Source organism: Erpetoichthys calabaricus, chromosome 13 (genome assembly GCF_900747795.2).
Source record: "Erpetoichthys calabaricus chromosome 13, fErpCal1.3, whole genome shotgun sequence".
Taxonomy (NCBI): domain Eukaryota; kingdom Metazoa; phylum Chordata; class Cladistia; order Polypteriformes; family Polypteridae; genus Erpetoichthys; species Erpetoichthys calabaricus.
The window spans coordinates 19,583,161-19,607,028 of NC_041406.2; the positions used below are offsets into that span (position 1 = coordinate 19,583,161).

The 23,868-nt window shown below is 34.7% G+C and overlaps 1 protein-coding gene across 1 annotated transcript in view; it reads left to right on the top strand.

The window, feature by feature from the left end:
• LOC114664018 (lysophosphatidylcholine acyltransferase 1-like) overlaps window positions 1-22,777 on the top strand; it is a 175,351-nt gene extending 152,574 nt beyond the window's left edge. The window contains exons 9-14 of the mRNA XM_028817990.2: window positions 1,496-1,578; window positions 3,500-3,625; window positions 6,205-6,358; window positions 8,508-8,606; window positions 14,630-14,771; window positions 19,712-22,777. Coding sequence (XP_028673823.1) covers window positions 1,496-1,578; window positions 3,500-3,625; window positions 6,205-6,358; window positions 8,508-8,606; window positions 14,630-14,771; window positions 19,712-19,899 — 792 coding nt within the window. The 3' untranslated portion in view covers window positions 19,900-22,777. The remainder of the gene's footprint in view (window positions 1-1,495; window positions 1,579-3,499; window positions 3,626-6,204; window positions 6,359-8,507; window positions 8,607-14,629; window positions 14,772-19,711) is intronic.
• Window positions 22,778-23,868: the final 1,091 nt, after the last annotated feature.

Below are 23,868 nucleotides of genomic sequence, written 5' to 3' on the forward strand. Positions count from 1 at the left end.
TCTCACTTACACAGTCATTATTTGAGATGTAGTGCTTCTCAGATTATTGAGGCGCAAGCTTGAATTAGAATTTGATCCACTGAAATGACCCACTTTGAGCTACACAGGTTTTTCACACTAGACTAATGCTCTATACAGGAAGACACAAAATGGTTTCTTAAGCAAGAATATTTCAATTAAATAAAATATTACAAAAAAATTTTTAGCCAGAAAGTAAAGATGAATAAAAGGTTAATCATTTAACCAACACTAATTCAGAAGTATAGAATTCTCATACACAAGCACATCTTCATTCTGACTGTGGTCTATTTGAGATGAATCAAATGTTTTGCTAAAAAAAACTTTTGCTTTCAACTTTGCATAAGTACTTGATAAAAGATTGAAAGGAAAAGATGCATCAATGTATTTTTAATTTTAATATACTTCATATTATTGCATAAATCACTGCACTGAACGTCCCATTTAAACACAAACACTCAGAAAAGGTTTAGCATATACATAAAAATTATGATTCTAGAGTACCTGACAAAGGCTAAATTGACAATGGAGAAGAAGAAAAATAAAAACTTCAGTACTGTCTGAATTATTTATTTTATTTTAAATGCATAGAAATAATGTCTTTCAAAGTTAGTCAGAAGAAAACCAAACTTGTCTTGGGACCGTCATAAAAAGATAGTCCCAAGCATGCTTCCACGACTGTGCCGATAACATATGCAAATGTGGGGTTTCTTAACAATTAATGTGCAGAGCGTTTGGTTAAATTTCAAAATTTATAGTAATTTAATAATAAGTTTCATTTCTTAAGTGCCTTTAACAGTCCCACGGTCACTTGGAACAAAAAAAGCACGTGAATGTGCATTGAAGAGAAATATTTTTAAATCAGATTTGAAAATAGAGAGGGAAGAGCAGTCTCTGAGAGATTGAAAAGTCTGGTGCATGGGACAGCAAGTAGATTATGAATTTTGTGTACAGCTTAACACACAGTTGAAATCACCTGAATTATTTTCCTGAAATTGTCCTGAAACTGCCTGAATTCTACAGTAACCAGATTTTATTTGCAATGTAGCCTGCATGATACTTTTTAGTAATCTTAATTGAAGGGTATGTATTAGTTTCTAATGTACATTGTATGTTTTTCTGTATATCTAATCATTTATTTCTAGATTTAAATCAGTCCTTCACTGGTAATGTCAATTAGTAAACTGCCACTAATTGATTTGTATTGTGAACATGCTATATTTAAATTGCTTATTAAAGGTAGTATATTCATCAAACAATAACCGTTTGATGTCAATCTAATTATATTTCCTGTTTTCAAATACTCTGAAATCATTGCAAAGGAAGAGGAATAAGTGTTAAAATAATTTATAGCTTTACAAAACATTTTAAGGACCCTTTCTTCTACCCTCTTTTAAAAATACGCAAGTAATGTAGAGTATAAGGTGTGAATGTACACATTATATGTATATATTAATATGATTATATTGTTATGCAGTTTCTCCCTGTTTATACACCATCTGAAGAAGAAAAGAAAAATCCAGCTATCTTTGCAAATAATGTAAGGCGCATTATGGCAAAGTAAGTCAAAATCCCTTCAGTGCTCCTTTACGTAACTAGTTTATTGCCTATAACATCATGAGGAAGAATTTAAACAACATGCCCAGTATATTTTGTAAAATTTGTTATAATACAGTAAATTCTCATTATCCTCAGAGGTCATGTTCCTGAAAAACCACACAGATACTGAAAACATGGATATTGAAATATTGATAAGTTCTAGTGAGACACTGGCCCATTCGAAGGTAAACTGGGCCAGGCGGCTCCTCAGGGCTCGGTAATGATCTCTCTACAGGATCACCTACAGAAATCTTGTTACGACTTTCACTTTTTTTATAGTCAAGTTCGATTGTCTTCTAGGCACTCTGTCAGAGGCCAAGAGCAATCGCAGAAGGGCTGATCCAGGGACCTCACTAAATCATTCAATCAATAGTAGCAATGGATGATGTGTACAAATTGGAACGACTTAATCAGTGCAAGGTTATGATCTGCACTTACTGGGATTGTCTTGTTTGTAGGGAGCCTGGTCCCCATTACTGAATACCCACATCTCCCTGTGCTGGGTAGACATGCATTGATCCATAAGGTGTAGTATGTCTGCAGCCCAGGACATCTTAGGGTATCACAGAATTGTTATTGGTTAATGTCTAATTTTGCTGCTGAGTAATATGCAATAACTAACCCGAAATTTTTTTTGTGAACTGCATGTGGTGGCAAATACAATCCGTTATGTCCATCCACACACGTTCCTGTGGCCCGCAGCATATTATATTATGATAACAGATAATCAAATCCACGGAAAGAGAATTTTTTGAATAGCAAGAATGTGCTGTATTTGACAGCAGATGTCTAATTTTACTAAGTAACTAGTCCTCAGTTATGGAACAAAGGATGTAACTTTTTTATACACCATAAAATAGATTGAAGACTGAACTAAAGCATATTGCATCTTTGAAACAGGATCTATTTAATTTTAAATTGTTTTATGAAACTTTTGCAGGCTTATATTTGTTAAAACAGTTCTTTGAATTTATGCTGGCAGTATACTGATATTGATTTTAATAGACCACCGTAGTCCCCAATTTCTTTGACAGAAAAACCTGCTCACTCTTAATCAGCTTGACTATTGGGATTAATAAAATATCTATCTATCTATCTATTTGAAGGTGCTATACTGTCTGCAGGTGTCATGTAGGGCATCTTGTGGTTTGTGTAAAAGTTAAAATACTGAACACTTGGTGGTCTTATTTTGGCTAACTGTAATGTTAATGGTACATTATAAATTGTAATGTATTACAAACAGTGCATCACTTTTGCATTACTTTTTCTTCTTTTGTATGAAAAAGTGCGCATTTCACTGGTCACCATTTGTTATTAAATGCTAAGCTCATACAGTATATGAACCTTTGTGAAATTGACCAGGAACACAGGCAAATATAATCATTATCTTGTGTTTTACAAATACATCTAGTCCTTCATGTGTTATGAAGTAAATATCATCCATCACATTTTTCCATCCCCCAAAAGCGAGCCCCTGAAGATTTGTGGTATGAACACTGGCCACTGTGCCACCCATTCACACTGTTTCAATATATTATAGCAAATAACTGGAATAAAACTAAACAGACACTTTAGTTATAAGTTTGTGTTACTGGATTGCTTGCAATACACTCATTTTTATTTAGCTTCTTGCCTTACACAGTGTAATAGTCACTGGCTCCCTGTGACATTTTGTTTAGTTCTTTTCACTTTATTTACACATGGTTTACCACTTCCTTACTAGCTTTCACCAGATAAGCTTTTGTTACTGAATTAATGTAATATTTATGTAAAGTAACACAGTAACTTTTTTTTTTAAACAAATTTCATTTGTAACAGATAAAGGTTTAGTGATAGACCACCAAGTTTTTTTTTTCTCACTTTTTCATTTGTTCCTTGCCAGGGCTTTGGATGTTCCAGTTACAGATTACTCATTTGAAGACTGTCAACTTGCAATGGCTGAAGGCCAACTTAAACTTCCAGCAGACACATGCCTTTTGGAGTTCGCTAAACTAGTAAGAAGACTAGGGTGAGTTTCATATAGTTTTAAAGTGCTGCTTTTAGTCCTTTCTTGTATTAGTCACAAGACAGTCAGTCAATCAGACTATATTTTATGTTGCAATCTTCAAAGAGCACACCACTGCAAGGCACTTTAAAAAGCAAACAAGTGTAATTCAAAGTACCAAAATAAATTGCAGTACAAGATAATCAAATATATAAAAATACAGGTATGAATCCAGAATGAAAACGAGACATTAGATGTATTTTTTTTAATAGAAAGGCAGGTATGAACGCAGAAAGAAAACAAGACGTTAGATGTAACTTTTTTTTTTAATAGAAATACAGGTATGAAAATTCAGAATGAAAACGAGTTGTTAGATGAAGATGTGATTCCCAAATGCTTTCACTGTGTAATTCTTCTTCATTCTGGAATCAACTTTTTCCAGGGTTATTAATTTTCTTTCAGGATAAACTGACGCTTGTTCTCACACTTTTTTGTTCATCTCGAAGAAAACTTTGAGAAGCCCTATAAAAGTCATACAGTATCTGCACACAATTACCACACTGAGACGCTCGGGGGAACACTGACTCAGACTTAAGCTTTGTGTATGATGTTGCACCCACATGCTTGCTGAGACTGCCTGAGACCGGAAATTTTACAACAGCTCTCTGAGACAACCTGTTGCAAGGTCCCCGAGACTCAGCACAGAAAGTATAGGAGTGTCATTAAGTATTTTTTGCATCACATTTTTGGGTGGCCGTTTTTGGTCGAAAAGACATTCATTATACAGATATTTACATTTCGTTAAAATGAGATACGTTTAACATGATGTTCTATGGAAGTTTGTACGGGCCCACAGAAAGTATTCGTTATTTTGAAAATGTTGTTACTTCAGTATTCGCTATAACAGGATTTAACATATGTTACCTGTGACAAAGAGATGAGCTAGCTATGAACATTTAAAGATTGGCACGTACACATCTTGAAAAGAATGAGGAATATTTTTAAGTGTCAAGATTACTCTTGGCTCTAAAGAAACCAGCTCAGTTCAGTTATCAGCATGATCATTGTGAGTGATGAGTTTGTACATTCTCTATACATCTTCACCACTTTACTCTGGGTGTTCAAGTGTCTTGCCACATCCAAGCAACATGTATTTTAGGAATTTCAACAACTTTTCAGCCGGCCTACTATAAGTGTTGCATGTCCAGGTTAAGCATTTCTTGTAGGAATTACCAAAATACATAAATTAGTCATGAGAAGCCTATACCTGTGAATGTTTGTTTTAAGATTGTGTATTTGAAGTTTACAAATAATGAATTTTGGCTATTATTTACTTTTGATTCAATGTTTAAATCCAATCCCATAAGCAGGTTTCTAAACACGTCAAGTACAGTATAGGAGAAGGAAAGACTTTGTATTTTTAAACTGAGATTTTTTTTTTTTTTTTGAAGAACTCATATTGTGCATGGGTTGCCTTTTGCATGTTGCCTCAAGAATACAGTGTGTTTAATTTATGGCTGTTTACTTCACCCAATAAGGATAAGCAATATTGTCACACTGAACATTGTAACATAACCAGAGGCCCTCCTGTAATGTCAAGATCAGCGTCTTACTTTCAATCACATTAGCTCAATAGTACAGACAGCCTTTTTTCATCTTTGCAACATTGCTCATCTGCGTTCTTTTGACTGTGTGAAAGATACTGAAACACTCATTCATACTTTCATCACTACCCGTCTGGACTATTGCAATGCTTTGTTTTATGGCCTCCCGACTAAATATATCAATAGATTACAATATGTTCAGAATTCTGCTGCTCGTTTACTTACGCTAAAAAATTTGATCACATCACTCCTGTCCTCTATGATTTACATTGGTTACCAGTTTCTTCAAGAATCAAATATAAAATTATCCCTCTCACCTTTAAAGCCCTTCATGGGTTAGCCCCTCATTATTTGTTGGAGCTGCTGCTTCCTTACACTCCTGCCCGTGCATTACGATCATCGGACGCTAAGTTACTCATTGTACCTAAATACAGGTTAATAACTATGGGTGGCAGAACTTTCAGAGTGATAGCCCCTAAAATTTGGAATTCTCTCCCTCTCAGCCTTTGCGAGGAAAAATCTATTATTAATTTCAAACTCCTATTAAAAACACATCTTTTCAATGAGTGCTATTCTTTTTCATGTGTGTAGTTTCTACTGTCATGTTAATGTGTGTATTGAATTGTAAAGTGTCCTTGAGTGTATGAAAGGCGCTACATAAATAAAAATTATTATTATAATAAGATTGGTGGCAAACTGGACATCCTAAAGTTAATTCCATAGTGTGTGTGTGTGTGTTTTTATTTAATTATATATAAACGCACACACTGATTGCTTGTTGGGATCTTCCTTATTATGTACAGTAGCCACAATCTCTTCTACAAACATGTTGATTGTCATTAATCTGTGTACTTGAGGTTGTATTCCTCTAGAAGGCTTTTGATTTGTCAACATTATTGACAAGAATAACAAGCTATAAGAGATGTACAGTAAGTAACTGGTTGTAGAATGCTGAAAAAGTATAACATAAGTGCACAATATGATCTTAATTTTATACAGACTTAAGCCAGAGAAGCTTGAGAAAAATCTTCATGAGTATGGCGAAAAAGCCCAAAAGACAATTGGGAAAAGATTAAATATGGAAGAATTTTCTGCACATTTGAACATTACGAACTGTGACACACTGAGTGACCTCTTCTCTCTCTTTGATGAAGTAAGTGTTTGTTGACTGACTAAAGTGCTTTTGCTATCCATCTTATTCTTATTTCTTATTCAGATGTATTGATTTATTAACACTGATAAGTGGTTTTTGTTTGTATCACGTAGGTGGCAGCTAATATGCAGTTATTGTTTTTTGAAAATATGGTAATAGGCTAATATCATGTTAAAAATGACCCATCTAATATTAAGAAGATGCAATGAAATATAACACCATATAAGTCTGTGGCTTTCTTATTATTCCTGTATCTGCTCTATTATTGATGCTTTTCCCCTGTAAATTCTGTGAGGTTTTGCACTGCCAGATGTGGACAAAATTGTTAGTAGCCCACCTTAAAAAAAAAAAAGAAGAACCCACAATTGTTTCTGAAATAACATAAAACTGACAAAAGTAATTGACACCCATCATTTGTTTATTCCATATTTAACAAAAATCAGACTTGGCTTTAGAGTTTTTATTTAACAGAATCAAAACTTTATAGTTAAGGTGCAGCAAATAATAATACAAATGTAAATGGCATAGGACTCTTAACCTTATTTTTTTGCACAACTTTTAGAGGCAATCCCTGAAAACATGCGATTCCTGGAGCTCTCAATGAGACCTCTGCACCTGTCAACAGGTCGTTTGGCCCACTCTTCCTGAGTAAACTGCTCCAGTATTGTCATGTTTGAAAGGCACATTCTCCAGACTGCTTGTTTCAGTTCTTTCCATAGATGTACAATAGAATTCAAGTTAGAAGTCATGGAAGGCCACTTCAGAATAGTCCAAAGTTGTGTTCTTAGCCATTCTTAGCTGCTTTTAGCTCTGTGTTTTAGCTCATTATCTTGTTAGAGGATGCATGACCAGTGATTGAAACAGAGTTTTCATTGTTCCCTGCACAGACTCAAGGCATCCCGTGCCAGATGCAGCAAAGCAGCCCCAAAACACAATCGAGCTTCATTTTTTCATCTGTGGACACAGAGATAATGTGACTTACCAAAAAGCTCCAGTTTTGTCTCCTTTGTTCAAAAGACGTTCTGCCAGAATATTTTTGACTAATCATTATGCATTTTACTAAATTCCAGTCTGCCTTTTTTATGTTTTTTTTTCAACAGTTGAGTCCTCCTGAGTTTTTGTCCATGTAGCCCACTGTCACTCACAAAGTGACAGGTGGTGCAATTAGACGTGAGGGACCTTGACCTTGAAGTTCAGCTTGTCTCTCTTTGGATGTAGTCCTTGGCCTTTTGTCTCACTTTCCTTCTGCCCATTATGGGGTTGATTTTCTCTTTGTGCCTGTGTCCAGGAAGGTTGGCTACAATCTTATGGACTTTAAACTGCTTAATAATATTTACAACTGTTGTCAAAGGAACATCAAGCTGCTTGGAGATGGACTTCTAGTCTTTGCCTTTGACATGCTTGTCTATCATTTTTTTCTGATCTTCTCAGACAACTCTTTCCTTTGGTTTCTCTGGTCCATGTTCAGTATGGGATACATAATGATACCAAACTGCAGAGTGACAACTTTTCTCCATGTAAATAGGATGAATGACTGACTGCACAATTGGAGACACGAGTGATACTAATTAAAGAAAACAGCTAGTTTGAAAAATCACTCTAATCCAATTACCTATGATTTTTTCTAAGGGTATAAACAAATGTGTCCAGGCCATTTTTAGAATGTCTTTGTAGAATAAGCAATACTTGATCTGTTTTTACAGTTGCCTTACTTTACTCAATGACATATCAAAGGTTTACAGAGAACAACTGTGGTTCATTCAATCACTTTTCATGAGCCATACAGCACTTTTTCAGTGAGCCCTAAGGGGGCTGACAACTCTGTCCACGTCTGTAAAAATTAGAAGGAGACCAATTTAATATGTGGTCCTTACTTGACTGAAAACACTGTGTGAGCAAGATTAAATTCATCTCTGACAAATTCACAATCCATTGCATTTAAAGGAGGCAATATTTTAAAAAATATCACATCAAAATTAAATTATTTTGAACAAAATATAAGCTGTGCTCAGACAAATGATAATTAACAGTGAATATGGCAAGATCTTGATTTTAAATCGTTATTGATATTATTGATAGGTAAAAGCTAATGTTTATTTTTTAATTACAGTAAAATTTCTTGCTACAAGGATGTACTTTTGTCTTTCAGAATGAAGATGGTACAGTTGACGTCAGAGAGTTTGTAATTGCCTTATCAGTAGTGTGCAGGCCATCTAAAACTCTTAAAACAATTAAACTTGCCTTCAAGGTATGTACTTCCATTGTTTGATAATAGTCAATTCACTTAATATTCCTAAAATTTCAGAGCATCCCTCAAAGATTCTGCTGCCCACTTTAAAATATTAAAATTATTCCTTATACGTTTATCTTTTGTATATTCAGTTATAGAGGAGACACCTGCCAAATGAAGAATGTATGGAGACCATTCCGATGTCCTTTATTAGACAGCTCTTTAATCAGATATTGTGAATTTTGTTAGTCAAACTCCATCACACAGTTGTCCTCATTTTGTCACTGTCTTATCCCTGTATAAGCTTTTTAAGGTTAAATTTAAATTAATCTGATGCAGTTTCATTGAGTTATTTAGCTACATTAGGATGTACAGGGCATGCTGCTAGTACATTTTTTTTACTTTGTTTCTTTTTCTGGTAGGGTGGTATTGGGACTTTATTCTCTTTTTGAAGCCGAACTTTTCTTATCTTGTTGTTTCCCCAAACTCCCACTCCCTTTTCTTTTTGAAATAATCAAGAATTGCTTACGAAACATTATGGGAGTGAGAATTTTTACTGCAGATGTTTTTTCTCTGGATACTCTAGTCTTCCTCACACACCCTCACTATGTGTAGGTTCGGTTAACTAGTTCTTCAAAATCATCATGTATGTGTAAGCAGGAGTGAGACCTGTGATTGACTGATGTTCCACCCAAGTCGGGCTCCGGCTATGTATGTGCTCAGTGCTGCTGAGATGGGCTCTGACCAGAATTAAATTAAGCCGGTTGGAAATATGATGGATGGAAGTTTTAGAAAGCTGGGGCTTCATTTTATTTTATTGAGGACTATACTATTCTCTAGTAAAAACTTCAACCTAGATTCTGTTGTACAGTCTTTTCACATTTCCGTAAGCTTACAAATATTTTGTTGGCAGATACTTATTTCAGTATATTGATGAACTTATAATTGCTGCTGTCACGCTGCCCTTCGATCTTTTTAAAGCCTGTACAGCCGCTGTCCTTTTTGCTACGGCCCTGGGACAATCTCTTGGCACCAAGTCTCATGTTTACGGTCCCCGCAAAACGCACCGTGGCAAGTCTCCTTGGTCTCGCGGGTCTTTAAAATGTTTTCCGAGATGATCACGTATCGTAGCCTTGCATTTGCTTTCCAGGACAGGATTTCTTTTTATAATAGAGAGATATATATACAGTGTGTGTATATAAAATATACGTTTTATTTATGTAGCACCTATCCCATGCTCAAGACAATTCACAGAGTCTAATAAAGAAACAGTAGGTATATATAACATTGGATACAAATTTTTCCTGAATAGATATTTACAGGATTTACAAAAGCATTAAATAGAATAAAAGGCAATAAACCAGAGTAAAATACTAAATTCAGTACTAAAGGAAAAACCTAGCAAATAACAACATTTGTGATATAAAAAAATATAAAACAAATTATACTGAGAATCTGGACAAATAGGATGACTGCAACAGGAGGTAGAATGTCAGGTTAAGTTAAAAGCCTTCCTGAACAGATGAGTTTAAAGTTTTTTTTGTTGTTTTTTTAAGAATAAATGGAGTCAGCTGATCTAATTAATTTCGTGAGTTCATTCCATTTTCTGGGTGCTATACAGCTAAAGGCCCTGTTACCCATAGAGTGTAGGTTAGTGGGGGGCACAACAAGATTGCAAGAAACAAGGGACCTTAGTGGACAAACATGAACATAGCAATGAAGAAGGTCCAGTGCAAGCCCATTTAAAGTTTCGTAGGCTATTAATATAATTTTATGTTCAATCCTGTAAGTCACAGGGAACCAGTGGAGGAGAAGCAGGATGGGTGTTCTGTGCTCGCTGTTACTGGTCAGTGTTAGGATTCTTGTGTCAGAATTTTGAATCAACTGGAGCTGTGATATAAGATTATAAGCGGCACCTGCCAGTAGAGAGTTAAAAAGTAATCGATGCGAGATGTAATAAAAGCATGGACAAGTTTCTCACCATTCGAGAAGGAGAGGAATGAGTGAACACAGGATATGTTACGGAGGGGAAAGTAGGAAAGTTCTTTAATGTGGTTTATGTGAGTAAAATAAGAATGGGAGGAATCAAAAATGACACCAAGATTCCTTACATCAGAAGGGGGTCTGATGAGATCACCGTCAAGAGTGACTGAGAAGGATCTAATTTTCTTACGTTGTGCAAATCATTAGTTGCCCTGAAACCAGACTGAAAAGATTCCATCAATTTATTAGCGGTTAAGAAATTGGTGAATTGGGAAGCTACAACATGCTGAAGAACTTTTGACAGAAAATGTAAGTGAGAAATAGGCCAAACATTGTTAAGATTGTCAGCATCAAGGCCAGACTTCTTAACATTACAGAAGCAATTTTAAAAGTGGCTGGCACAAAGCCAGTGTCAAGGGATATATTTATTATTGTCATAACAGTTGGGATTATGGCAGGAATGCAGGATTTAAGAAGTGTGGTGGGGTCCAGTACACAGGTAGTCGGCCTCATCTTACAAAGCAGGTCATTAACTATGTGACTGGTAAAAATTTAGAAAAAGAGCTGGATGGAGTGAGAAGACAGGGAAAGATATAAATGGATGATGGATTTATGTTAGTTAAATTATTTAGATCTATAATTGTATTGCAGAAAAATTGGAGGACTTTTTCAGACTTTGGTAGAGGAGGTAATTAGGCCAGACTCAGGTTGATGTAGTTTAACAACTACAGAGAACAAAAACCTTGGGTTATCATGGCCACGTTGTAATACTCTGCCATAATATGAGTTCTTGGGTGCAGTTAGTGCATCCCTGTAACCCCTTTGATGGTCAGAAAAAGCCTGGATATGCACAGTGAGGCCAGTCTTACGTGCCAATATCTCAAGGTTTCCTCCAACTGCTTTCATAGACTGTAAGTCTGAATTGTACCATGGAGCTGTGCACTTAAAGGAAACCTCCTTATGCTTTAAAGGAGCTGTTTTATCTAGTGCTGAAAGAAGGGATGTGTTACAGTGGTCAACAAGGTTATCTAGTGTTGATGGAATAAGTGTAGACAGTAAAAGATCAGAAATGGAACTAGCAAGAATAGAAGAACATATATTTTTAAGGTTTCTGAAAGAAATGTAATGTTTACAGGTAAAAGGAGGGAGAGGTAATGAGACAGGGAAAAGTACTGCTTTATGATCAGAGTGCCCCAAATCACTGCTGTAAGTGTTGCTGACACATAAGCCAGATGTGCAGATCAGGTCCAATAAATGACCACCAGAATGAGTAGGAAAATCAACATGTTGCACCAAGTCAAAACAGTCCAGTATGGATATGAATTCATTTCTCAGCTGACATTTTCTAATGTCAGTATAGATGTTGAATGATCTAGATAGATTGGAGGGAAGAGAAATAGTTGCCACTAGATGGCAATCTCTTCCAGTTTTTGCCTCATGGTAAATTCTTAGGCACAAGTTCAGTAAATAAGCTTTAGTCACCTTAATGTTAGGTGAAGATAACATGAGGATATTGCAACTAGATGCTCTAGTTTATGTCTGTCTTTTCCTTTAAAATATATAAACAACTTATAGGATTGATCTACTTATTTATCATCCAGTCAAAATTTTTTTTTTTATTGTTTTGTCAGTATTTTGTTATTTTATCATTCTGAGGTTTTTATAATCGTACTAACCTCAAAAGTAAAGGACACCAAAGTTGAAATAATAAAATATGGAAAATCAAATATACATTATATTTTTGTTTGCATTAGCAGTGCTTTTAAATTTCAGTTCATTTCTGATAAAACCTAAGGAAGACCAGTTAATGATTTTGTGAGCCTTGTCAATTGTATGTTGTTTTGCTATGCACACTTCTCCATACTTCAGTCACAGCTTCCAGCCTGATGTGTTCTTTCTCATGGGCTGTAACACTTTTAGAACCTAACCAAAGTAGTGATGTGTAATTTAAAAACAAAGTTTTATGATTTATGCATCAAATTTAATGTAAAATGTATTCCTCAACCCTTTGTCCTGGGTATTGCAAATAACTCAGTTGAGTTTTATGAAAAGGTAGGTCTCTACTTAAGCCCACATGCATATACAGTCAGAGCTAGATGACAGAAGTTCAAGTCAGAGACACATGCTGCCAGACAAGTCAAGGACAAATAGCAAATGTAGTATGTCATGCATAGTCATGATGGCTAGCTAGCTTGCAGCAGAGAAGATGTAGTAATGGCATTTTACAGATATGTTTCACCACAGTGCATTCATCTTAATAACTGTTTAGCCTAAATACTGCTAAAAATAAAAGTATATATATATATATATACACGCAAGTATATGAATATCACATTACTTTTGTATTAAAAGTTGTTCATATGTGCATTTGTTTTTATTTAATTGCTCAACAAATACAGCCGTAGTGGATCGATCCTTTTGATTTTTTGTGCATTCTCTTGCATTCTATTGTAATTGAAAGATGCTTTGTATGTATATAAAGCAATATTTTCTGTAGATTGCAGTAATTATCACTATTATTCAACTTATTTTTCCTCTTATGATGATTATGTGAATTTCCCATTGGGATTAATAAAGTATCTATCTATCTATCTATCTATATGGCTACATGGACCACCCCAGTGAAGAGCCACAAATCATTCTTTTTAAGAGTAATTGTTAGCCAAATGGTACATATGCATCTCTGCAATCAGCTCCTCTTCTAGATAGTGTTTTCAGCACAGATGACAACTGTATGTCCCGTCAGAGAGTATCCCAAAGCCAGAGGCAGTTGACAGATTAGGATTTACAGCCAAAATGAAAAAGTAATCTAGTTATTCACTATATACCCAAAGATGAATATGCTGTACCTCTTGCATTGTTTATACTCAAATTATTTTCTTTATTGCTGCTTTAGTTAACTGAGACAAAGGTGTTGCCTTGAAGCCTAATATATATCTTGTAACATGATTACATTCATTCAACAGATTATTGTTATAGCAATTTCCAGAAGGCCTTCAAAATTTACATTTTAGGTGCTTATTTATACTGATTAATGTTCATATCTGATAAGTGCTGTACTTCACACTATACTAATCAGCCTTTTGATTTCTTCTGGGACTTAAAATTGAGCATTTCCCTTCATCGTGTTTTTATAGTTCAAAGCATTGCAGCCAGGGGGAGATATTATTCTTATTAATCCAGATCTCGATTTATCAATCAGCTTGGCCCTAATAAAACTAGTAAAGTCAGATGTGCATTTGGAAAAAAAGCTTCCTTCTGTATTATCTGCATATTTTATAACAATCAACCAAAATCCACCATTTTATGTTTCCATTGAATCTCCTTTTTCCAAAGAAGGGTTGTGTAGACCTACAGTATCACATTTTGAAAGTAATTTTTTTTAATAGTGAAGCTTGAAGTAGACATTCTCTTCCAACTTGCCCTTACTTGTATAATGTTTTTTATTTTAGAGAAAAGTTTAAGTTACCGGGTGATAGTATAGCAGTAGACTAGTATTAATGAATATGAAAGAACACAAGGCTAATGCATATACACAGCATGATGTATGATGTTATGATTTCTTTTCTGTGAAATTAGGGGTTGTTTCATCTCTGTCAATTTATATACCTAAAGCTGAAATGTTCAAATATTTTCACCTTTGATATTGTAACCTTTAAAATCATTCAGGTATTGTCAAATATTATTTTTTATTAATTATTATTTCATGTGATGGCCATGGCCATCAGAGAATGCTAAGAATGAGTTTTTTTCAGCTTTAAAGGATTCATGAGAGTGATGTGGCATTGATGTCTGATAGATTTGATTGTTTTTTAGTATGTTGCTGATCTTTTATTCCTCATATTATAACAGATGTAATGATTAGTTTCTGATTTGCGTTTTTATAAGTATATTTCTAAAATTTATGTATTTCATATGAAGTAAAATCAGATATTGCTGTTTGATTTTGAAGGAAAATTATATAGATATACTGTATAACCCTGATTAAAACATCCTTGCAATGTAAAAACAAATCTCTATAATGTTTTTCTGTTTTTTTTTTTTGTTTTTTTTTAAAGATGTATGAATCACCAGAAGACAAAACCATTTCAGAAGCAAGTTTAGCCTGCATTCTTAAGACAGCCTTGGGGGTATCAGAACTGAATGTAACAGATCTGTTTAGGGCTATTGATGTTGAGGAGAAAGGAAAAATTACATTTGGTAAGTTTTGTGGATACAGACTTCAACATACATGTCATATCTCAATGTGGGGTTTGTGACATGTTTTCAATTTTTTGTCTATTGTAATAATTAGCAATTAAACCAGAGTTTGGACATAACATCTCCTATTGCCATTTATGACTACTTTGCTAGTTTGGACTGCCTGAGTTTTGATAAGAAAAAAAATTACAAGCCGGAGAAAATTAAAATAATTATGAGAAACAACAACTAATTCATGTGTGCAAAAATGCAGATATAAATGCAAAAAAATAATACTGGTTGGTGGAAATAAGTGCCAGTCACTACTGAATGGGATTTTGCTACTACAGTGGCTTGTAAAGATTATGAAAACTAATTTAGCTCAATTTTTATTTGAAATCTGTGGATATGCAATGTTATTTCTTATTTGGCCAACACCTTCAATCCAAAGTGACTTCAAACATTTGAGACACATTTGGTCACATTTCTTTTGCCTTACCAATTTGAGCACAGGCACGTGAAGTGATTTGTTCATGGTCACACTGTATTAATAGTGGGACTTGGAACCTACAGCCTCGGGGATTGAGGTCCAAGTCCTTAACCACTGTGCCACACAAATATAGCTTTCTAATGAGTCCAAAACACATACAGTCATATGAAAAAATTTGGGAACCCCTCTTAATTCTTTGGATTTTTGTTTATCATTGGCTAAGCTTTCAAAGTAATAACTTCCTTTTAATATATGACATGCCTTATGGGAACAGTAGTATTTCAGCAGTGACATTAAGTTTATTGGATTAATAGAAAATATGCAATATGCATCATAACAAAATTAGACAGGTGCATAAATTTGGGTACCCCAACAGAGATATTACATCAATACTTAGTTGAGCCTCCTTTTGCAAAGCTAACAGCCTCTAGACGCCTCCTATAGCCTTTGATGAGTGTCTGGATTCTGGATGGAGGTATTTTTGACCGTTCTTCCATATAAAATCTCTCCAGTTCATTTTAATTTGATGGCTGCCAAGCATGGACAGCCTGCTTCAAATCATTCCATAGATTTTCAATGATATTCAAGTCAGGGGACTGTAACAGCCATTCCAGAACATTGTACTTCTCCCTCTGTATGAATGCCTTTGTAGATTTTGAACTGTGTTTTGGATCATTATCTTGCTGGAATATCCAACCCCTGCGTAACTTCAACTTTGTGACTGATGCTTGGACATTATCCTGAAGAATTTGTTGATATTGGGTTGAATTCATCTGACCCTCGACTTTAACAAGGGCCCCAGTCCCTGAACTAGCCACACAGCCCCACAGCATGACGGAGCCTCCACCAAATTTGACAGTAGGTAGCAGGTGTTTTTCTTGGAATGCGGTGTTCTTTTTCCACCATTCAAAGTGCTTTTTGTTATGACCAAATAACTCAATTTATGTATCATCAGTCCAAAGCACTTTGTTTCAAAATGAATCTGGCTTGTCTAAATGAGCAGTTGCATACAACAAGCGACTCTGTTTGTGGCGTGAGTGCAGAAAGGGCTTCTTTCTCATCACCCTGCCATACAGATGTTCTTTGTGCAAATTGTGCTGAATTGTAGAACGATGTACAGATACACCAGATACACCATCTGCAGCAAGATGTTCTTGCAGGTCTGTGGAGGTGATCTGTGGGTTGTCTGTAACCATTCTCACAATCCTGTGCATATGCCGGTCCTGTATTTTTCTTGGCCTGCCAGGTTTAACAGTAACTGTGCCTGTGGCCTTCCATTTCCTGATTGCATTCCTTACAATCGAAACTGACAATTTAAACCTCTGAGATAGCTTTTTGTAGCCTTCCTGTAAACCATGAGACTGAACAATCTTTATTTTCAGATCTTTTGAGAGTTCCTTTGAGGATCCCATGCTGTCACTCTTCAGAGGAGAGTCAAAGGGAAGCACAACTTGCAATTGACCACCTTAAATGCCTTTATATCTCATGATTGGACACACATGTCTATGAAGTTCAAGGCTTAACGAGCTCATCCAACCAATTTGGTGTTGCAAGTAATCAGCATTGAGCAGTTACATGCATTCAATCAGCAAAATTACAAGGGGACCCTTTGCACAGCCAGTTTTTCACATTTGATTTAATTTCATACAACTAAATACTGCTTCACTAAAAATCTTTGTTCTGAAAACATCCCAGTACTCTGATGTTCCTAGGAAATGAAAGACATACCACTGTTATCTTTTTTGTTGAATGTAGAGTCAATTATTATGCAGGCTGAGAGGGGTTCCCAAACTTTTTCATGACTGTAAGTATATAAGTTTTACTACATTCAAAGCAAAATATGAAGTATAAAAATGATCAGTGTTTATCAGTGTTTGGTCACACTTTAATCAGTTTTTATTTTTCAACTTTTCCCATGTGTAGTACAAGGGCAAGTATTTAAATAGGTTTTAATTTTTTACTTCAGGTTTTCTATTGATTTACATATTTTAGAGATGCACAGCATGATTTGACATTTTCCAGTAGAATGTCAATTTGTTTCAGTGCAGTTGTGTCTGTGGTATGTATAGCTCATAAACAATTGCTGCTTATTTTTCAAAAATCACTGCACATGTGGGAATTTCTAAGGATTAGAAGCTAGCAAATAACCCATTTTATAAAAAAAGGTGATTGGTCTGGTTTAAGTAACTACAGGCCAACAAGAATAATACAAAGTAATTAATGGAAAATAATTATTATGGAAAAGATCAAGTAGCACAGGTATACTGTATTTATAAAAAGCATGGGTTCAGACCAGGGAAGATCATGGTACACTAATGCCCTGAAATTCTATGAAAAAACAACAAAAGCATATAACCAAAGAGGTGCATATGATTGTTATTTATCTGAATTGTTAGAAAACCTTTGTAAAGATGCCACTTGAAAGGTTAGTTGTTAAACCAAATTCAAGACGCATTGTGCAGTTGTGTGCAAATTTGGCTTAAACACTGGAAACATAGAATTATGGTGAGATTAACTTTTTCAGAATTAGATGATGATAAAAGTGGTGTTCCCCAGAATTCAGTGCTTGGACCACTGCTCATTTTAATAGATGGATAGTTGAGTCAGGTGTAGTTAATGGTGTGTTCTCATCCAGATTAAGAAGTCTAATAGGATGTTAGGTTTATAGCATGAGTTGTGAAGTATAAGTCAAAAAATATTATAGCTAAGATTTATAATGCACTAGTGAAGCCTCATTTTGTGTACTTGTGTGAATTATTGGTGTCCATATTATAAGTCCCGAGAGAAGCAACAAAGGCTGATTTCTGGACCGTGAGGTATGTGTTATTAAGAAAGATGGAATGAGTTCAAGCTTATCAGTTTGAGCCGAAATTACAATCTTTCCTTTTTAGTAATTTTGTGACAAATTCCTTGTTGAATGCCCATATGATTGTCAGTGCGATACCGCCTTGGAGGATCATGGACAATTGTCAGAGAATCCCCTTTGCAGAATCATGGAGGATCATGGTGGTGAAGCAGTGGGTTTGGCCCCTGTTGGAGTATTGTGCATGATTGTTAGAGCAATGCCAATTGCTTAATCAACCCACCACAACCCCCTTTGCAAACAAGCCACGACCAATTGCCATTAAATAACAACTATAACTCGGGACTCGAGTGGCAACCCTCAGCCTATTGTTTAAGAAACCATGGTTTAAGCTAACAACATATAAGTGGTGACATGAATGATATTTTTTGTTATAAAAAAGAATTAATATGATGGATCCTTGTTGTTACTTTAAATGATGTTCTTCATCAGCAACAAGAGGATACAGATATATAATTTGTCAGAATTCTCACAAAAGTTAAGAAGTTTTTTTGTTACATGGAATAAATTACCAAGTAGAATGGTAGACAGTGGGACTTTAGGGACTTTCAAAACTCAACTTGATGTTATTTTCAAATAATTACACAATTAACATTGATGAGCTTCGTAGGGTTGAATGGCTTGTCAGACTTCTGTTAATGTTCTAACTCATGAACAGATAAACCACTCCTAATACAATCCTGAAACATTTCTGATCAGTATGTTTCACAGCAGATCCAGTTTTCCTGAATACTTTATCTTCTTTTAATATTTCAAATAAAAGTGTAATTTGTAAAAATAAAATATTTCTGGTTTCTCATTTTATGCATACTACAGAGAAGTTTTGGCACTATGACTTTGTATTGCGGAAAAAATATTTCATATGAATAAGATTGGGAGTAAAAATATCAACAGAATTTGCTTTAAATTCTATTAACCCCTGCAGATTTTACTTTTTTCTTTTGTTTTTTCTGTCCTCCTGGCCACTGGACCTTACTTTATTCTTTGTTACTTAGTATTGTCTAATCTTATTTTTATATTTTCCTTTTTTCTTTCTTAATCTTGTAAAGCCCTTTGAGCTACATAATTTGTATGAAAATGTGCTATATAAATAAATGGTGGTGGTGTTCATGTTGTTAACAGACATCTGCTTTGTGTATTTTTGTGTATGTTATGCCAATTGTCCCAAACATGATGATGATTTAATTTCTACACGCAGATGCCCTTAAATGAAAGTCTGCAGTGTGCACTTTAATCATGTCTGAATTGTTTGATTTGTAATTTTAAACTGTGGAGCAGAGGGGAAATCATGGAAAAATGTGTCTTTGTGCCAGACATTACGAAGGGTCATGGAGCATAGATTTTACACTATTAAGAGTAATATTGAAAATATAGGGAAGATTTCATGACCTCCAGGCCAGTTTTTTTTTAATTCTTTTCCCATCATCATCATTACTATGTATAGACAGTAATTAATATTTACTGACATTATTCTTCATTTACATGCCTGATTATTGAATCCAGTGGTATGTTCTGTAGGACACTAATGGATATGATGCTTGCTTTGCCTTTGCCATCTGGAGATCATGTTGGTAATTTTTACATTTCTCTCGTGTTCACACTTTGCAGATGATTTCAACAGCTTTGCAGAGCACCATCCTGGCTTTGCAGAGGAGTACATCTATCCAGACCAGGCAGGCTTTGAAAGTTGTGCAGAGACTCCATCAGCTTCAGTTGCTAATGGGTTTTGTACAGACTTCAGCCCTGAAGATCAAGATGAAGAAGAAACGGGCCCTCTAATGAAGAAATTCAACTGAATAATTAAGGAAGATTTGAAAGAAAAAAAATGCATTGTCATCTCTCCTGGTGAGAGAATATAGTTGTGGTCAAGGGTGTGCTAATGGGTTAGTCAGACATTAATGGGACTGAATTTATTCTGTGAAAAAGTTACTTCCCTTCCTCTTTAATTTTTCTCCACTTTTCCAAAATTTTCTTTTTCCCCATGCTTGGAAAATTATTTTTTTACCCTCGCGTACTTTTTTGAAAGTTAATTTTGTCTTCTCTCATAAAGGGTTATGTGAAGTAAAGCCAAGCACTTGTTATTTTTTTTTTAATCTGATTTTTTTTCCTGAATGGTGTAACATACCAATTTGCATGTTTATTAAAAAATCTGATGGAAAGTAAGTGATAAACCTTGTTGTGTTTAGTGTACCTTGTTAGTGACAGTGTTGTATTCTTTTAGTGACTTTTATAATTTTGGACTAAGTAAAATTTTTAAGTTGAAAAAATGGGAAAGAGTGTTTGCATATAACAGTTTTAGGCTGTTAAGAGAAGCATCTGACTGGATGGCCTTTTAGCACACATGGCAAACTGAGCACATGGTGGTTGTTATTACTGTTAATATAGAACTGAGCAGTTAACCACAGAATGTCAGATACCCATAGCATGCAATCTGGTAAAGATGATTTGTGGGTAATCAAAATGAGCCAGTTTAAAATGAAGCTCAGGGTATAGGATGAAGTGAAAGAATTCATTGATAATAAGTAATCAAAAGGGCACAAAGAGTCAAGAGGGACAAATAAGCATTTGTCGTAATGCCCAAACATGTTTTTGCATATGTATATGTGCATGTACCAGCTTTTCCAGGAAGTATCAGCTTTTTGGCTAAAACCTACTGGAAGTGGACCAAAAATATCTCTTTTATGGGTTGTATAACTGAATTATTTTTCCCAGAGCCAGGCAAAATGTGCTGGCAGCGTATATGTAAGAATTTAGTAGGTTTTATTTTTCTGCATTGCCTGGTAGATTTCTCGTTGGGTGACGCTTGTAGTGTATGCAAGTATGTGAGCTACTTTATGATGAGATTTAAAAAAACAACTCGCAGAGTGTGAGGTATGAAGATGTCCTGACAGCATGACATCTGTTAGTAAATGTTTGTTTCTCCATTCCTTTTGCCTTACACTTAGTTGTTTTTCAGATGTGCACACAGTCCCCGTTTTCCAAAGTATAGTGTGCCAGCTATTGGTTGCTTCTTTTCTTGCCTGATAGGTTTAATTTATAAAAAGCACTATGTGAAATGTTCTTTTCTTTGCTCTTGGTGTAATGAGTATGCAACAAAAAGACAACCAAATAATCCAAGAAAAAAAAATTTATAAAATGTGAACCTGGTTTTAATTACACCAAAAATCACATAAGAATTTAAAATAGTAGGTTATTTATTTGAGTCCTGCACCCCGTATCCACTTAAAACAAAGTCTAGACCATTTACTAGAGCCTTTCTCAAAATTATGAAATGGGATGGCTTAGTGAATGGTACATTTTATTAAAGGGGCCCAAAAAACACACACAGTATATGTGTGTGTGTGTGAATCTTGCAGATATACTCTGCATAATAGTCTGCAGTCAGGTGTTTATTTTATTTATTTATTAGTAGCCATGCCTGAGGTGTTCACCTCAAAAAGTTGGTTTATTTATCTTTCTAAATTAAAAGTGTAAGTTAAATTACCACCTGTATTTTCAATTCTGTCAGTCTTAGCAGGTGGCTGCTTTAATGCTATCTCATAGCAAACTAACAATGTACAGTAGTTACAGAAACTGTTCTAAGGCTTTTAAAACTATATTTTTAAACTATGCAGCAGCACAGATTTAGATCACATTGAAAGTCAAGTTCACAGTTTCAGGAATTTAATCATGTGAAAAATGAACATAAACACATGGATGTTTTGGCACTCCCATAGATGGTAGAGAGAGCATTTGTCTTTGTGTTAATCAAATCTGGGCATTACAGACCCATAACACAGCAGTGCAGGTTAATCATGCCAAGTATGGGTTAAAAGAATTATGTATTGTAGCTAAGAATAATTAAAGATAATTTGAAAAAAAGATTTCGAAATTATCAAAATTAGTGAATGTAGATTCATTTATAATATGAATACAGAGTGATCAGATGATGTCATATACTATGTGTCTTAAGAGTGTGTAATTTCATCTATTCATCGATGTTCTTTGAGCAATTTCTTATCTCACTTTGCAGTTTCTCTGTATTCCTGGTAACGCACATTGTGCAAATAAAACAGTGATACATAACATTTTAGCACCATTTTGATGATGATAAACTTAAAAATCAGGTTTTCTCTCAGTAAATTATTTGTAACAGCAGAGCTGTATATACTGAGAGCTGCTAGCTCTCTCGTTTTCTGTTTATATATACAGATATATAAATAGCTTTAGTTTATGAAGTATTATTTCATCTACTCCTCTTATTGTGCACATTTGTTAATTCCAGTTTCTTCATCCTCATATCATAAAAGAACAGGTTTCTAAATAAATTACTTAAGTAGTACTAAAGGTTCTCCATTTCCATTTCTGCTGCACTATACAACCAGCAGGTGCGTTTCAGATACTTTCACATTCCAGCATTTCTAGAGTGCAGAGCTTTCTTTTATATTAGATTTTTTCAGGCTTTTCGCTACTACTGTCTACATAACATATAAACTATGATCAAAAAGCTCAAAGATTTTTATAGGTACTTTTGAGGTAGAATGTCATAGCAAGCAGATGTGCAAAACGAGGACTGATGTTTCCACCTTCCCTGAGACAAAATTGTTCCAGTAGAAGTCACCAATCTCGGCGTTTTCAAAAAAGGGAAGACTGTTTTCATCAAAAATTATGTGTTTTTGACATTCACAGCCTAATTCGTTGCAAAAATGGTCACACAGTCGGCCGTATGTTTTACAAAATGTTTCTTGTTTGATTTAGGGAGAATACCAAGACAGAGTTTCCTTCAATGATTGGAAAAGGTGTTTGGTCTCTGCATCATTTGAGTGCTCCTGCAAAGTCCATTCTCTGCTTTAAAACAAAATTTCTCTAATATCAAACAAAGCCTATGCACCTGATTTGGTCTTGTATGACCTTTTCTTAATTCCAAAATACAATTGAGCAATACAGTGCTTGATGAACTGTAGTAAGCCGTTCATGATGTGAAATGTGGAATTCAATTAACAGTTAAAAAAATTTCTAACATTTCTAAAAATGGCAAAACATTGGGAAACTAACATACCATGAAAGGGAGATTATTTTGAAGGTTTACTGCTCAAATTTCTTGGACCAAATGTAGAGATTTAATGCAATATAATCCCTCTCACCTATTTGTTAATTATTCTTCTGTGATATGATAAACCTAGTGACTTGAGATGTAAACATATTTTAGTTTAACTTTACCATGCTTCTGCCAGTTTATCACAGTCTCATGTAGAATGATTTAGTTCCTAAAAAATGAACAAATGCGATTGCCAGTTAAACATTTTTAAATTATCAGATTCCACTTCATAAAAAATTGTTCTTTGAAATGTAGTCACAGAACAAATGATACTGCATGTCTGAACCCAAAGTAAAAATAGCAAGAAATCACATTTTACATTTAATTAAAGCAACTTTGATTGACTTTAGATGGGTCTGTCCTGCTAATTTAAATGATTCCGTCATAGTTGCTGTGTTTTTTTTTTTCCCCCAAAAAAATTGAATAGGCTATGTTGTAGTACCCACTATTGGAATAGTTTGATGCAATAATAATAATTCAGTAATTTCTGTTAGATTTAATAACGTTTTTCTTTATAATGCAAAGCAGAAGAATTAATACTGCCTACAGAAGACCAACCAATATTTGAAAAATGCAACTTTAACAAATCAAAAATTGAAAATTAATACTTTTATGTAAAGAAAAAAAACCAAACTTGTTAGCTGGAAAATTATACCAGTTCTGTGAATGATTTGTTTCTGATGGTGTA